The sequence below is a fragment of the Diorhabda sublineata genome, chromosome 2, assembly GCF_026230105.1.
Source record: "Diorhabda sublineata isolate icDioSubl1.1 chromosome 2, icDioSubl1.1, whole genome shotgun sequence".
Taxonomy (NCBI): domain Eukaryota; kingdom Metazoa; phylum Arthropoda; class Insecta; order Coleoptera; family Chrysomelidae; genus Diorhabda; species Diorhabda sublineata.
Genome location: NC_079475.1, coordinates 34,786,940 through 34,804,316, shown reverse-complemented (window position 1 = coordinate 34,804,316; position 17,377 = coordinate 34,786,940). Strand labels below are relative to the sequence as shown.

Genomic DNA, 17,377 nt, shown 5'->3' with positions numbered 1-17,377 from the left:
ATTTAGTATACAACTAAAATAGGTCAATAAAAACGCAAAAATAAGCAATATAAAAATGAAATGTTGAGAAATTAATGCACAAAACTGGAATAATAATTTATCGAGTTTGAAATTTCCCCTGAAAATCGAACTCTATGTTCGAAAATTGATATGTTGGGATAGGTGATCCGTCTGATCCACAGACAACTTACCCCTAGACGTTCCACAACGATACAATAAAATCGGGCTGATTTGATTCCCTCTTCATCGGAAATAATCAAATGCGGAATATTTGAAATTTTGGGTTCATCGGGAAATTTGAATATTATTAGCAGATAAAAAAATTGATTTGCATTAAATTGAGTATCTACGCCCAATTACAAAAATTATGTGAATACTACTTTTTCCAAAAAATAAAGTCACAACCGTATTTCTTGCACATTTGACCTAACTCAACATATTTTCCTTCATAAAATTTTAATTGCCATAATAACGTTAAAAAACAACTATATTTATTCATTAAAAATTATAATTCTTATATTGTTTTCTTAGAGCTGAGTTTAAAGTATGTTTGTCCCTTTGGTTAATTAAAAAAAAATACTTTGTAAACTTTTGATATATAACAATGTCGTAAATATTAATATATTTAATTCTAATAACAATATACCATACAATAAAATATTCATCTTTTTTACAGTAGATTACTTCGAGTCAAATTCTATGAGTCTCGCCGCGTCAAATTAGAATAGTATAAGAACAGACCTCGTGTGGATATTAAACTGATGTGGCGAAGTGGGCAAGATGGAGGCCAAAAATTAAGTGAAAGGGAAAGAAGATTCTCTTATCAAAATAAATAAATATTAATGATTGTCAAGTGAATTTCTTCATAACAAGCGACTTAATTTCCAGAACTTGATAATTTATTATGGTTCTGTAACTAGGATGGTAAACATGTAGTGGCATTAATGAGAATAAAAAGTAATTCTATTTTTCTTCATCTACTTAAAATTTTTATTAAGCTAGAAAACTGAAGAAACTTTCACAATGTTTGTGAAAGATCCTTGTGGAATATTATGCATATTAATAACATACATAGCAGTGTTTTATGCAGATTATGTTATAATTAAATGGATTGTTTTTCAAACAATGTCGGACAGGTAAATTTAAAGGTTCAAATAAAATTAATATAATGATAAATACTAAGAAATTTTATTCCAGTCTATGGGGTACATTTAACGTTGTAATGTTCAATACTGTAATATTTTTATTATTGATTTCACATATCAAAGCTGTCATGACTGATCCTGGTACTGTACCTCTTCCACAGAGTAGAATAGACTTTTCAGATATGCATTCTTCTGATTCTGGTAAGAGTGGTAAGTTAAGTATATCATACGGTTTTTTAGCTCAATACAATCACATTCAGATTATATTCACTTATTTACACTATGAATATTTTGTTTACTTGAATTTTTGATGGTTTGATTTTCAGGCTGTGAATTTGTGAATTGGACAGTTTGTGCAAGATGTGAAACATACAGACCTCCACGAGCACATCATTGCAGAATATGCCAAAGGTGTATAAGAAGAATGGATCACCATTGCCCTTGGATTAATAACTGTGTGGGAGAGAGAAATCAAAAGTATTTTATTCAATTTTTAATTTATGTAGGTGAGTTTTGAAGTTGTCCTTAATAATTTTTGTTCAATGCTACTTTTTCAAAGCAACCATTCAATTATTTATAAAAATATAAATAATTCAAAATTAATATATTATATTTTATAAAGTAGGTACAAATTTTGGGAATCACTTGTTTTAGGCACCCTATCTGTTTATGCTATAACATTGTTGGGCATATCTTGGGTAAATGGTTGTGAGGGATGTAGTGATGATATTCCATCTAAAGAAGCTAGAATGTAAGTATTTACTTGATTATTTGCTTTTTCAATTTATTATAACTAAGTCAATTTATGAACATCTTAATTCTGTATAAAATAGAAGTCATATATCAAACTCAAAGGTTTTGAAGTGAAACAAAACATGAAAAAATACAAAAATTTATTGGGAATCTGTTCACTGAAATCGGCATTTTTTAATTATAATTTATTGAATTGAATTATTACATGTCACAAATAATTCAACAAAAAACACTGTTGATAGTTTTGCTTGGGAATAAATTTGATTATTTTTTGTTCATTTTATCAACATTTATGGCTTTTTGTTGTATCAAATATTACCAAGGAAAAAGTAGTTTGGCGATAACTCCTGGGATCTGATAGAATACCAGTATGTATAATACAATAAATACATCAAATATCATCAAAATGAACATGAAGTGATAGAAATTTTGGGATAATTGGATTTTGTAGAAGTTCTAGTTTTGTGTTGATTTTGCATACTAATTTCACATCATACTATCTGTTTGATATGATCCTTGGGAAATAGTTACTTATCATTCACTTGAAAACAACCTTAACTGTTTTTTCTTCTTTTTGATTTATTTTTTATAACCCCAAAATTTCATTTTACGTTTCTTTAAACATTCAAATGAAAATGTTACATTCTTCTCACACAATGGTAAATTGGACTAGGAATCCAATGAATCACTTAGCTTATTATAATTTATCTTGATATTGAAGTTTTCATCACTGGTGGATTGGAATTAATTTGGTTGGTTTACATTAATATACACATAACTCTGTTGAATATATTCAAAGAATGACACATTTCAGAAGTTACAGGCATAATTCTCTAGGTGTTATAACAAGTATTCAAGAATATGTACACACTTTTGATATGACTACCATAGAATTAAAGGGTAAGAACTCGATAAATAAATAAGAATTCCAAGTAAAATGATTTGATTATGAAAAATAACATGATAAAAATGTATAATAATCTATTAGGTATTGATTAAGACCTAATTCAAGCTTCCTTAATTAAAATATTTCATGTTGATGTCTTATCATGTCATTCATCCACCTAATATATATTTTCACAATTTTGTTTGATACCAGTTTATTTGGTTTGTAGTTTCTTAACTGTGTATCATGATTGTATCAACTTTTATTTGATGTAATATCGTTTTATAAAAAAAGTGAAATTTGTATTTGTAGATTACACAATATAATACTCTTTCTGGAAAGTGTCTTATTTGGATTATTTGTTGCTGCCATTTTGATTGATCAAATGCAGTCAATCTTAAGTGATGAAACAGCAGTAGAACAAATTCAAAAGAAGGGTCCTTATAGACCGTATAAACCCAAAATGGTTTTACTCAGAGAAGTTTGTGGCAGAGAACATCCTTTATTATGGTTGCTTCCTTGTTCCGCAGTGCCAAAGAAAGTTGACATACCACTGATTGATTATCAAGTTTAAAATTCTTGCATTTTAATTATGGCTTACGTTATTCTTCAATCAATAACAATGTGATTATTTTAATGGTAATTAATTTAATTTTACTTGTATAACAACGAAATAAGACCAAAATGATATTTTTCTAATAACAATTTTGAAATCAATATTTAAAAAAGGTATTATTAATTCTAAAAATTTGAAGTTGAAAAATGCAAAGCATCAATTTAGGTCACTAGCTTATTGTGAAATAAGCATTCGCAAAGTTAAGCTTATGCATATGTTAAAATTATTACATCTAATACTATCACTTTTCTATATCAAGATTGACCATGTTCATTGGGAGTTTTTTAACTAAATACATTCTGGCAATACTCTTTTTTGTTTAGAGAGTCATATTTTATAATTTTACATATAAATAGTGGTTCAGAATTTATACATTGGTTCAAAAATCCAAAAAGAGCGATTTGTTGTAAATTTCATGATGTTTAGAATTGGCAACAATATCTTTATCTTTCATTATATAAATGCACAAAAGTAACAACTTTATTAAAAATCGATAATTCTCGTCTGGAACTCGAATGTCTTCACTTGGCAATGACGCTTACTATAATTAATATATCTGGCTGGAGCATGCAACCTTGCACGATTTATAATTATAACTTCCGAATTCTTTATTAAAATTATATTGATAATTTTTTTCTTTTTATAGTGCGGACCCTATTATGTTTAATAAAAATAGTTTAGAGAATATTTACTACCAGTTCATAGACCACATAGCTAATTAACTTTTTATTTATTAATTCACTTTTTAAATAGATTCAAACTTGTAGAGAGTTAATTTTTATCTAAATGTATTTGAGGAACATGATACTTATGTTTGAAGAAACTTTTACTCTTAATGTTTAATGTTTCTTAAGCCTCAAATACAAAAAAAATGTGTTAATAATTATTATAACTAAATATATTAGATAAAACCTGACAGCGATGAATATGTGTTTATAGTGATTTCAGATCCAGCTTTTTATAAGCTTAAAAGGTCTATTCGTGGATGTCTTTGTATATAATACATACACTTTTCTCTAAAATCCAATAATAAAGGAAATACTACCCTTTACAAGGGTGAATGAATATCTGCTAACTGCTTAGAATTAACTAATACATATTTTGGGAGGGTTTATAAGATATTGGGATAATTACTTTTATTCAACTCCATACAAACCTCCATGTGAATACAGGGTAGTATAGAAATCTAATAAGTATAATGATACATTCATCTAATTTCTGCAAGCACTCTTTTTGTGTAGAAAAAACTATGGAAACAATTTTAATAATAATTGTTTTGAACAATTAAAAAAAATGCTATAATAACTCTCACTAGCACACTACCCAGTATTCATATGTAATGAGGTAGATCGTGTTAAGATTTTAAGCATCCTTATGTCTTATAATCATCCCTAAAAAATGAACTGTGTAATCATAAACATTTTTGTTGATATTTGAATCACACTTTTGAAGGTTGTATTATCTAGTTTAAGAAAAAAGTGTACATACAGAAAGTACTATTTTTTTGAACGTACCAGCAGCTCTACAAATTGATGTATAAAATTCTGTACCACCTTGTATAAGTAATACAGAAGTTATTAAGAATATTTTTGTGAAATTGAACATAATATATTTCTTGGAATTGTTTCATCATTATGTCATAACGTGTATATACAAATTGTATTTTATTATTAGTAATGATGGAAATTCTTTTATAAAAATATTTCCTTTGGCTATAAACCTTTCTTATAACTGAAAATTTGACATTTTTACACCTTTCATACACTTTGATACGTTTTATACTTCTTCCCCTTTTTATACTTGCATTATCACATTACATGTTTCTGAACTAAGCTTTCTATCACTAAGTACAGATACAAAGAGACCAAACATAATGTTGAAAAAATTGAATTAATTTGAGGGAGCAGATTTTTTACTGGTAGACTGGTTACCCGCTTTCGGAGTTATAAATAAAGCTACTTTTCCAAAATTCTGATTTTCCTTTCGAAGACCAGAAATTGCGCTATAGGAGTATGTATACTTCATGAGGGCAATAATTTTTTTCAACTTCCCAATATATTATAATCCATCAATACAACACAAACAATAATGGGTAGATAATAAGCAATAGGTATGACAATTAAAAGACAGTACATATCAAGTGATGTAACTTTTAAAGTTAGTCTACTACCACAGTATAGACTAATTTTTACATTAAACGTTTTTAATGTATTTCTAGCACTAAATAACTAAATCTAATGGTGAGTTTACGCATGCAGGGATTCAGTGTCTACAATAAAAATTATCGCCCCAGTAAATTAAATTAGCAAGTGTAAGGAACGACTTGTATAAAAATTTTTAGTTTGATCTTCGTTTCGCTAAAGCTTTCAAGTTTTCTTGATTGTTATTTAATAATATTATGGCTAAAAAAGTGCTAATAAGAACTGATAATCACATTTCTTGATACCTGTGCGTATGAAATATACAGGGTGTCAAACATAAGGTGGCCCATATTTTTTTCTCAAAACCTGTAAGTGTTATCAAAAAACTTTAATTACAAAAGTTTTTTGCATTTGAAGGAATTCTTAGATTATTGACTTTTGAATTATACAGTATTGACATCAACTTTGGAATTTTAAATGGAACACCCTATATTTTATTGCGTTTTTTGATTTAGTGGTAAAAACAAAGGCAACTTTCATGAGACTGACCCATTTGATTTCCGCACGGTTTAGGCAGTATTTGAGGTTGTTTGAATTTTTATTTGGTATCATTTGCAGAATGAATTTTTAAACACAAAATTTAGGTTTATTGAATCTTTGTTATTTTCTAGTCTAGAATCATACTGGGTGTATTTTTTTACTGTATGCGCTTCGATTTTTGTAGATAAAATCTCATTTTTTTAAATGGCACACCCTGTATATTATACCTTTAATAGAACACGCATAAAAATAAGAATCTTCTCATACATACATGTCCTATACCTATATATAATGGTTGTGGAATTATTTGACTTTTTCTAATTTTTTCGTTAATTCTATATTGAAAATAATGTAACACACTGAGTATTACCTTTTTGAAAACTACATAGAAAATGTTCATAAAAAATAAAAAGCTATAAAAATATCGAAACTCATACAGAATAAAAACACCCTAGACTAGAAAATCACAAAGATTCAATAAACTTAAATTTTGTGTTGAAAAATTCATTCTGCAAATGATACCACATAAAAATTCAAATAACCTCAAATATTTTCTAAACTGTACGGAAATCTTGTAAAAGTTGTTTGTTGTTTTTACCATTAAATTAAAAAATAGGGTGTCCCATTTAAAATTCCAAAGTAGATGTCGATATTGTATAATTCAAAAGTCTATAATCTAAGAATTCCTTCAAATACAAAAAACTTTTGTAATTTAAGTTTTTTTATAACTCTTACAGGTTTTGAGAAAAGTATGTGGGTCAGCTTATGTTTGACCACCTGTACATAGACAAATATAGTCGTGAAAACGCTTATCAAAAACTTTTGAATTTATGGATATTAAAAGCTTTGGAATTGCTGAAGTTAAATAAAAAATATGTAATTTGAAGAAGATTTTTATAGTTTGCAAGCAAGATCCTATGCTGCGAGTTGTCCTAGAAGTTTTACCGAAGCACTAAGAGTATGTCGACGCATGGTTCAACCCAAACTTTAGGAAATCCATGTGAAAAACAGTTTGAAAAATGAAAATTGTGTGCAAATTATTTTTGTTTTCACACCTGGTCAAGTAGAACTGACACAATTGAATCCATGCATGTGTAAACTCACCATAACATAGACCTTTATATTGGTGAGTGGCTGTATTGGTTATAAACCATGGGAGTACTAGTATCGTTTTTAGGGTTTTGGACTAAAATTTCTATATAATTTCAATATTTAAATTTGCTGTTCAGGGGGCAATAATAATAACGGTATCGATGCTACCTAAATTCTTGCATAGCCAGTATACATATAAATATTGTAAAAAGACTATACCGTTAGGTCTCCTTGTATCTATACTTCATACTTTCAATGATGATCTTTAAAACATCACAATACTAAATGTGTTGTAACCAAGCTGGAGAAGTTATTTTTTTCCTTGTAACTTGTCCTTTGCTCTATATGATTACGAAGAATATTATAGAGAGGAGTCAAATGTTCTAAATTGCTCTGAAGAGAATATTCTAGAGCAACAGGGTGAGGAGTAGATAGAATTTACAAATATATCATCAATAATATGAAACTAACAATGTGTTATATATTTGTAAATTAGAAACTGGTTATATTAATTCAAATGTTTATGTCAAAGATATAGGTAACTAACGTATAAAAAAACTATAATACTATGTTTTTTAAACTTTGTGTCTTCTATTATGTTATTTGTTGTAACAGTGTCACCTCACACATCTTCAGACCAAAGATTCTACTCTGGATATAGGAGCATTAGTTACATTTATAACCAAAGAGGTTTCAGTCTATACTATATGGTTTTTAAGCTAAATAGAACTGAACTTCTTTACTTAAAAGATCAATACTTGCATTTAAAATTTGAAAACTATTTCGAACGTATGACTGTTCTTGACAAAACACATTATCACGTTGGACAATGTTGGAATCCAAGGCGTTAGTCGATAGTTCACCAGCGTGATCAGTCACTTCATGTGACTCCACAGAAGAGATGTCAAATCGCATTTGCTCGGGGGATAATTGACAAGTCCACTTCTCAAAATTTGGTTTCAATAAGTCAATGCTTGCGTTGAAAGATGCCACCAATGTGTAAATCGTACAAAACGGTGTATTTTTCTACAAATATTGGAGTCTGTTGTTGTAATTTTGTTTCTAACAAACCCGTAAAACAAAAATAAGCATCATTCATGCATATGATGGTCTCGTGACTTAAATTCCCTGTACTTGTTGGATCTTATACGGGTGTAGGCCAATATATTTGCAAGAGTATCAATATCAATTCCTACATAAGAAGACTTCTTTCCAATCCATTCATGATCGAGTAAATTGATCATAATTGACAAGTTATGAGCACTGCATGACAATTAACCCTTTTGTAAGTTCTATCGGCCTTTAAGGAAAATACAGGGTGGCGCAATAGAACGTGCATTTATTTAAGTATAGGTTAAAAAAATAAATTCATAAGGTATTGTTGAAATAAAAGTAATTAAATGAAGTTTATTTTTCAAAAATAACATCATCTAAATGACGGCACTCCTCTAAACGCGAACGCAGATTTGTGAAAACTCTTGTCAAAAATCTGGGCTGATTGCTGTCATTTCCTTGCGGATATTTTCCTTTAGCTGACTAATGTCCCTCGGATTATTCATTTAGACTTTATGTTTGAGGTGTCCTCATAAAAAAAATCAAGAGGTGTCAAGTCAGGGCTACGTGGGAGCCAAGGGATATCATCTCTTCTGGAAATTAGTCTTGCAGGAAACATCTGTCTCGCAGCCGCCATAGAGTCATTTGATGTGTGACAGGTCGCTCCGTCTTGTTGGAACCAAGTTCTCGCATTCGCTATTCTTTATCTCGCAAGTTCTGGAGTCAAATATTCTTCTAACATCGCAACATAGCGATCGGTGTTAACGGTGATGTAGCGTCCTCGTGAATCTTCAAAGAAGAAAGGGCCAATAATTCCTTTGCTTGAGATTGCTGCCCACACCGTTGCTTTCGGACTATGCAGTGGTTTTTGATGTTTCATTTTTGGATTTTTTTCGACAATTTTGTTGTTTTACGAACCTATTTAAATGAAAATGAGCCTCATCTGAAACAATGATGTTGTCAAAAGTGGCAAATCGACTAAGCATTTCTTCGGCAAATGCCAACCTTGCTCCAAAGTCGGTATGTTTTAATTCCTGTGTTAACTGAAGCTTATAAGGATGCAATTTAAGATCCTTCACTCTATCAATATTGTCTGTGATCCTAGACGTTCTTGAACGATCTTTTGCTGGTGGTTTAAACGTGGAACCGGTCTCTTCAAAACGCTTAATCCATATTTTAATTTACATATTCTGAATGATACAGTCGCCTTGTCAAGACATATAAACGACAGTTCCCGTAAACGTGCGAACACAAAAAGCGCGACGCTTTCCGTCGAAGGCTACTAAAACTCCACAAGGGCAACTATCCAACCACGCTAGTTCTATTGCGCCACCCTGTACATAATACAGTGAAATGTTTTATATCGACTAGGGTTGTATAAATAAAAATCGTTTTTCAAAATATTCTTTTCAAATAGTAATTGATATAATAGTATATTATTCAATGAGTGAGTGATGATGGACATTATTAATGGAGATGATTTTGCATCATGTAATTCATTCAAATGAGTAATAGCTATCACACAGGATCTTTAATCATAATAATTACATATTATCCTATAGCTAACCTGTATCGAGCAACAAATAGAATTTTTATAATTATTTATTGTGATATTTGTACACAAAATAGTGAAATGATATCTGTATGTATGTACCTATTGTGAACTAGCAAAACGGTTACTAACTTATTTAAAATTTAAAAAAAAAAGTATAATCATACCATTGATATACCTTTTATCGATGAAAATGTAGTTGTTGGAATAACCAAATAATTGTTTAAGTCAAATTAGAACCCTTTTTAATAATTTTTTTCTTTAGTACTGATTCGGGTATCTTTAAAATTCCTTAAATCTGGAAATAAGCGTTTAATTTGTGTTTTTTAGGTGAATCCATAAAAATTTATGTTTATTTTTGTTATCTACTAGTATTATTTTAAAAATTTAGTGCAAAAATGGTTAATGAAAATTAAACGTTTCTTAATGAAGAGATATACTCACCAATCCGAAGAAATGTTTCCATAATATGATGGTATTCTCCTTCCTCTAAGGAAAAGACACTCTATTAACATGCAGTATTAATTTCTAAATACTAAAATATGTCAAAGTTTGAAATTACTTATTAAGAAAAATAATTTTTTTCTGACTTAATCACAAATAGATTTTTTGTGAATTTAATAGGACTCAAAATATCGTGTATTATATTTTTTGTTTTCACAAATAATTTGAAATCACTTCGCACAAAAAATGATTATTAAGTATTATCATTTTTTACTTATTTTCAACTACATTGAAACCTATCAATAAATACAAAACTTTGGAATATTCTTAATGTTTATCATAAAAGAAACAGATTATTTCAGTGATTATTATGTTTATTGAATTTATTTGTAATTCTTAATGGGATTGATTAAATATTATACACTCTTCGACAAAATTAACACACTTTATTTGGTCAAAACTTTCAACAAAAGAATTTCAATTGAGCTCATTCTTTAACTGAATTAAAAGCACCCTATCATGTTTACCAAACTTATATCTTAGATCCGAATGGTGTGCTGCAGCTATTGCATTGATTGGAGAATGTTTCTGACAAGTACAACTAGAAACAAGTTTTTCTAGAGTATTACGTTTCAAGAGACAAGAAGTTATTAAAGATCATGTCGAATTTGTAGGCGAATAATTGTTGCCCTAGTTAATATCGGCATGACTACTGATTGCTAGATATAATTTGGAGTCGAAAAACCACATTGTACTGTTATTAATTGGATTCAGATTTACTATTTGGCGATTATAGCTTCTAACGAGTACAAGGGGTACGAATTTTCCATTCTAGATCATTAAAAAGGTTCCAAGAGACAAGGAGATACCAAAAACGCCAGATCGGAGCTGTAGGCGAGTGCTTGAACTGAACTTCCATTAACTTTAGCATGATTACTAATTGCTAGGTATAATTTGGAGTGGAAAGCGCCACTTGCCAATGTACTGTTTTTGATTGAGTTTGATTATTACTAATAGCTAAGTATCTTTTGTAGTGGAAAGACCGCCAGTTGTCAAAAATGTACTGAGTTTTGACCTTCGTGAGAGCCCTCTAAACTCGAGCGTTCTCTGGACTGGCCAGAAGCATATGTTCACCGCAGCAACTCTTGCCTTGATCTCTGTTGTCACGTCATTATCTTAGTTATTAAGGCTAAGATATTTGAATTGGTGGAACACAAGATGTTCTCTGAGTTGGAACGTGGTTTGGGAGGTCGGTGTCCTCTTAGAAGTTCTCATGTATGTACATGGTTTTCTGTTCATTGATTTTGAGTGCTTTTGCTTCAATTGCTCGCCCGAACCTTTCAACCGCTCCCGAAAGGGCCGAAGTGTCAACATCATCCGCTTAGACAAGGTGCCGTGTGAGCCTATTGCAAATAGATCCTCCTGGATACCCTTGTGATAGTGTTGTCGCTAGTGGGTTCTCCTGACACAAGCCTGCGTTCATAGTAAAAGTCCCCGATACCTTAATTCTGCAAGATTCCTCATTGTCATTCTAACTATACGCACCATCTTCTCTGGGATGCCAAATCCCACCATGTCCTCATCCAGCTGGTCTCTGAGGATACTGTGGTATGCCTGGAGGAAGTTAATGAAAAGGTGGGGGTAGTAGGTTTTCTCTAGTATTTGACGGAGCGTAAATATGTGGAACGGTTACGACGGAAACCGTACTGATACTCACCTTCTTTCTCCATGTACTCTACCAGCTTTTGGTTCAACCAGGAGGTAAGTATTTTGTAGTCTGTACACAGCAAAACGATGCCCCTGTATTATTGAATGACATTAGAAGTATGATGAAATTGGTTTCTGAAGTATCCAAAATGATAGTCAAAAGATTTTACTTAAGCTGGGGTAAATATAAAGATTAGAAGAGGATAAACAGTCTGGTAAACAAGCTTTACTTGAAATTTCAACTCACTTTACCAGCTATGGTTAAAAATTTAGCAATATATTTGTTGGGAATAAGAATGAATGTACTATCATCAGCCACCATTCAGATAAATTAACCATTTGCTTACAAACGCTATCTTGATAATAAACTTAAGGGTAGAAAAGTTTCGCTTGCTCTTTGCTTATTCGTATTAAACGTTAGTTAATTTACATGTGGTACAAATCAAAAACAACGCGACTTATATGTGATTTTTGTTTAAATTGAATTAATATTCTGCTAGAATGGCCATTAGAGCATCTGTTGTCCCGCACTTAAAAAAACCATTTTTTTCTAGTTTGTTAAAGGGGTGCTAATAGAAAATTTTACATAATTAGATGGTACAAATTAGAATAAAGCTAACTCCTTAATTTAATTAACCTGGCGTTATATATGTGGGGTTTAATAAACTCCAGTTGCGGAAAGCTCTTTGAAAATAAAACCAAATGTAAAGCTATGCGTGTGTCCGTCCCTGTAGCTTTCCAAATATGTATCTACCCTCTCAACTCAGTACTCGGTTGACCTGAATAAAAGTATGCGCTGTTAAAACGTTCTGGGGTGTATTAAACCCCACCCATGTATTCGTGTAACTAGTGTTGTAAAGTATTATTTATTGTGAGTTCTACGCATGTTAAATGATACCAAAAAGTTAATTAAAATCTTTCTTCAGAAATACCGATCATGTCTTACGAGGAGGAACAGAAAAAGCTCCTGGCGTTATGGGCTGAGACAGAAACTGATGATGACGTAGTGATTTCAGGGAGCGAAAATGACATTGATTTGGTTTTTGAAAATGATCCCAATTTTAGTAGATCAAACGCCAAACAATGTTACGGACAAAGAAACATCAAAGGGTGAAACTCGAAGTGATTTGGAAAATTCAAATGTAATCCTCCTTCAAAAAAACAAAAATATGTATGTTGGAAAAGATGAAAATGTTTGAACAAGAGCAGAAAACATCATTACTTATTTGCCTATTGTTGAACAAATTGCAAAAGATGCTAATAGTGCTTTAGAATGTTGGAACTTGTTTTTCGATAGTTAGATGATCGATGACTTAGTATTAATATGAAAATTGAAAAAAAAAATCCGTTTCATATCAAAATAAATCTATTGTAAAAGCTACCAGTGCTCAAGAACTAAATACATTTTTCGGATTTCTTTATTTTGCAGGATTTGCTTCAAAAATCGTAAAGACTCTTATACTTCTTCACAATATCTGACAATAGTTGAAAAGCTTGAGTCATTCCGTGGAAGATGTTCCTTCAAACAATAAATCCCAAATATACCGGCCAAATATGGGATCAAAGTACATCAAGCCTTGGTTGATGCCCGTTTCTACTACGTTCTAAATATGGAAGTGTATCCAGGCCATACAGTGTTAGTAACTCTCCAAAAAATATTGTAGATAGGCTTGTACAACCGATTTCTGGTTTAAACCGAAATGTGACGTTTTATAATTCGTACACTAGTTATAATTTAATGACAAAGTTGCTCAAGGATCCCAGCGGAATTCATATCAGTACGAAAAAAGGGAACCAAATTCGTCGTTATTTGGCTTTCAGAAAGATATTACATTTTTATCTTATACGCCCAAAAAGAACAAAAATGTTTTGTTAATGTCCACTATGCATCATGATGCAACTATTAACAAGGAAACTTCTATAATTTTACTAAATCGGAGTAGATGTCGTCGATGAACTATCGTCAACGTATAATGTTTCAAGAAATTCACGTAGAAGGCCACTTAAAATTGTTTTTTCTATACTGATTACAGCTTCTATTAATGCTCTTGTGATATACAGAGAAAACAATCGAGATTACAAACTTTGAGAAGGATTTTTATCAACATGTTGGGCCTACAACTGATCCAAGGACAGATTATTGATAGGAAGAATAACCCGAGGGTTGAAGTAACGTTGAAGTTCCACTGGCCAAGGTTTCAAAGGTTATAGGAACGTGTTTCGTATGCCCAAGAAGTCGAGATCGCAAAACTAAATACTCCTGTGGACGCTGCCACTCATTATTATGGATGGAGCATGCAGTGCTGAGATGTGAAAATTGTGTTAATCCAGACAAGGAGTCATGACTTGCATGTAACTCTCAGATATATTTATGAATTTGCTCCTTTGTTGTTTTTTTTAAACATTTTTAAGGGCTAGATTTTTTACTTTTATTTAACTGATTTTCATCAGGACAAAATATAAATGATTCTTTTGTTTAGTTTTTTTTACAAATAAATTTTTGATAAAGTGTTTTTGTGTGTTATTTTGATTTCGAGATAATTGCTTAAGAATATAAAAGTATAAAATATTGGAAAATTAAAAGTCAAAGGAAATGTTAAAATTTGGAAAATGGGGTTTCACAGACCCCACGTATGTACTAGTGTAAGAATTTTCCACCTATGTAACGCCGGGTTAAAAGATTCAATTTTTTTGTCATGATAACTTTCCCGAAAAGCACGTTTTTTTTTCTTTTTTTATCGCTTTTTTGGTGGCGGTAAATAGTATTTTTCTGTTAGTACAAAAGAAACGTAGCTAACCATGTGCGATTTTTCTATAGAACCAATCAGGGTTTTTCCTATCGAATATTGTTTAATAGTAGTTGGAATCCGCTGATCGTGTAACACCTTTCACATTTCTATATACATAATTCTGATCACTCTGTATAATCACAATTTGGCTTACTACTTATTCTAACTTATAGATTCATTGATTGATGTCATACAATAAAATTATTAAAAAAAAACTAGTAACAACCCTTATCAATTCACATTTTCTGGATATAAGTTTAACACTTATTAACAGATTGTATATTACAGTTTCTTTATTTTTTAATGACTAATTTAGGTATTAATACAATAAATAAGAAATTTTTTAATAGTGTCAAATTTGTTATTATAATGTAGGCATCTGTTAGTATCATCTCGAAGCTATTTTTTTTAAATATCAAGATGTGATTTACTTTTGCAACGGGTACATATATATGTAAGATATACTTTTGATTATTTTCACTTGTTTATTTAATTTTGGACAAAATTTATCGAATCATTATATTGTGAAATTAGTTGAATTTTTTTAACAAGAATTTCACTAATAATACAACTATAATAGTTTGATAGAAAAGACAACTTACAGTCAATTATTTTAATTCAAGCATTAAGACATTTGGCCCATTTTTTTCATTTCTGTATATCTTTGGTTGTGTTTTACTTTTTGTGAATATTTAGTCTTATTGCTAAAAGTACTTTAATTTATATCTATACAATGAGTTATATACAGTGAAATATATATTTTTTTGTTTAGTAGTTTCATTTATTATACCTCTCGAATTTAATGACAAAATAATCCTTAATTAAGCACAAAATACATAACCTAACCTAACTCAAATTTAGATCATTTATTCATATACAGTCGACTTTCGTTAATTCGAACCTTTCTAGTTATCACGAGTTCCCAAAATCTGTTTATATTTAGAAATAAATCAATACATTTTTATGCACTTGGTAGTTCGAATGAAAAAATCTTTATTAAAGGTTCGTTCCAACCCAAGAATAGTTCACCAATAGGATTGATCAATCCCATAAGACGTACATACGCCAATTCTTGAGCCAAGGTCAAGTGATGCTTACGTCACCTGCAGACCTCGACGGCTTGTTTACCATTTACGCTGTGCGGTATTGCTTGTGTTTTTGTTAATTCGAAAAGGTCGTACAAGTGATTGAAGAGTTGGAAATTCGTTTTTTACTTAGTTCTACGTTTTAAAAACTATTATTTGTGTGTATTATATATGTGGAGAATAGTGAACAAAGACAATATTATTGTTTAAGGCAAAATAATCTTGTGAGACTTTCAAGGGTAGGTAAAAATGTTTTGTTATATTAAAGCTGGATTTAAATAGCAAAATAAAAATTAAAATCCAAGTCAGTTACTGGCTGAAAGAAAACCAGCTGAGCAGAAATGACAATTTAATTGGCTTATTTAAATTTCTGTTCTTTATACACCACAATAAAAAATTAAAAAAATGGGCGAATCATAACAGCGTTTTTGGTCGGTTGGTTTGCATTTGTCCAGCAACTAATCTAGATTTTTATTTTACTTTTTTTTGCTAAATGAAACTTTGTTTGTTTGATTTTAGTGCATGTAGTATATGTCCAAAAATCAAAATGCCTGGTACACGTTGTGCTGTGTATGGTTGTGGTAATACCTATAAAACAAGGCAGCAAGAACATGAATATTTTATATTTCATCGGTTTCCCAAAGCTAAAGATCTTGTTTCCCAAACTATGAGAAAAGAATGGATATTACGATGCAAACGGGAAGATAAATTTAACCCTGATACTAGCTACATCTGCTCAGTTCATTTCACAGAAAAGGATTATGAAAGAGACTTACAGAATGAATTATTAGGTTGGTGAATTATTCATTGTTTAGTGTAATAGTTTATAGCTTTCAAAGTCTATACTGTCCCAAAATGATTTTGGTAATGAAATTTAGTAACTCAATTTGTTCATAAATATATATAATATGTATTTTAGGTTTACCACTACGAAAAATATTGAAAAAAACCGCTGTTCCTACTTTGTGATTGTATTCAAAAAAATCAACAAGTGAAGCTAGTAGTTCAAGCATCAGTTCCAGAGAAGAAAGACTGGTTTAAATCATTTCATTTGTTTTTACTTTTTAATTTTTAGTTTAAAGTTTGTTAATGGCTTCTGTTTTACTAATTATAAAATACAGATCATTTTAAAAAATAATTCATTTTCTTTAATTTCTTTTCTTCATTGTATACCTATTATAAATGGAACTTAAAATTAACTGAATAATTGGAAATTGGATTTTAAATTAATATTAATTCATAATAATGAATAAAATTTAAAAAAATAACTGTATTTTTGTTAAAATTGGCCTTTAAACTCATCAAATAGTCTAGCTCAACAAAGAGTTAAGACCAGTCGAGGTCTGCAGGTGACGTCACGTATGGCGATTTTTCGCACGCACATGGCAGACACATTCAGTTTATTGAGCAATCCTATTGGTGAACTATTCTTGGTTCCAACCCATCAAACAACCGATTTGGTACGGTGACGATTCTGCGCAATAGAGATTACGCGTTCCAACCTGGCGATTACCGTTATACGAACGATTCTTATTTTTGGTCCAACCGACTTAGGTATCGTTTGTGAACCTTTA

General features: G+C 30.5%; 1 protein-coding gene across 2 annotated transcripts; it reads left to right on the top strand.

Annotated features, from left to right (window-relative positions):
- The first annotated feature begins 737 nt into the window (after positions 1-737).
- On the top strand, positions 738-17,040 carry LOC130453128 (palmitoyltransferase ZDHHC3). 2 transcript variants are annotated; one of them, XM_056792737.1, is made up of 6 exons: positions 738-1,136; positions 1,198-1,355; positions 1,472-1,651; positions 1,800-1,896; positions 3,097-16,594; positions 16,723-17,040. In XM_056792737.1, exons 1-5 carry the CDS (start codon positions 1,024-1,026, stop codon positions 3,356-3,358), a joined length of 810 nt encoding a protein of 269 aa, XP_056648715.1. In that variant the 5' UTR covers positions 738-1,023; the 3' UTR covers positions 3,359-16,594; positions 16,723-17,040. The 2 variants fall into 2 exon arrangements, with proteins under 2 accessions (XP_056648715.1, XP_056648716.1); XM_056792738.1 differs by having other exon boundaries at positions 761-1,136; positions 1,198-1,346.
- The last annotated feature ends 337 nt before the right edge of the window (positions 17,041-17,377 follow it).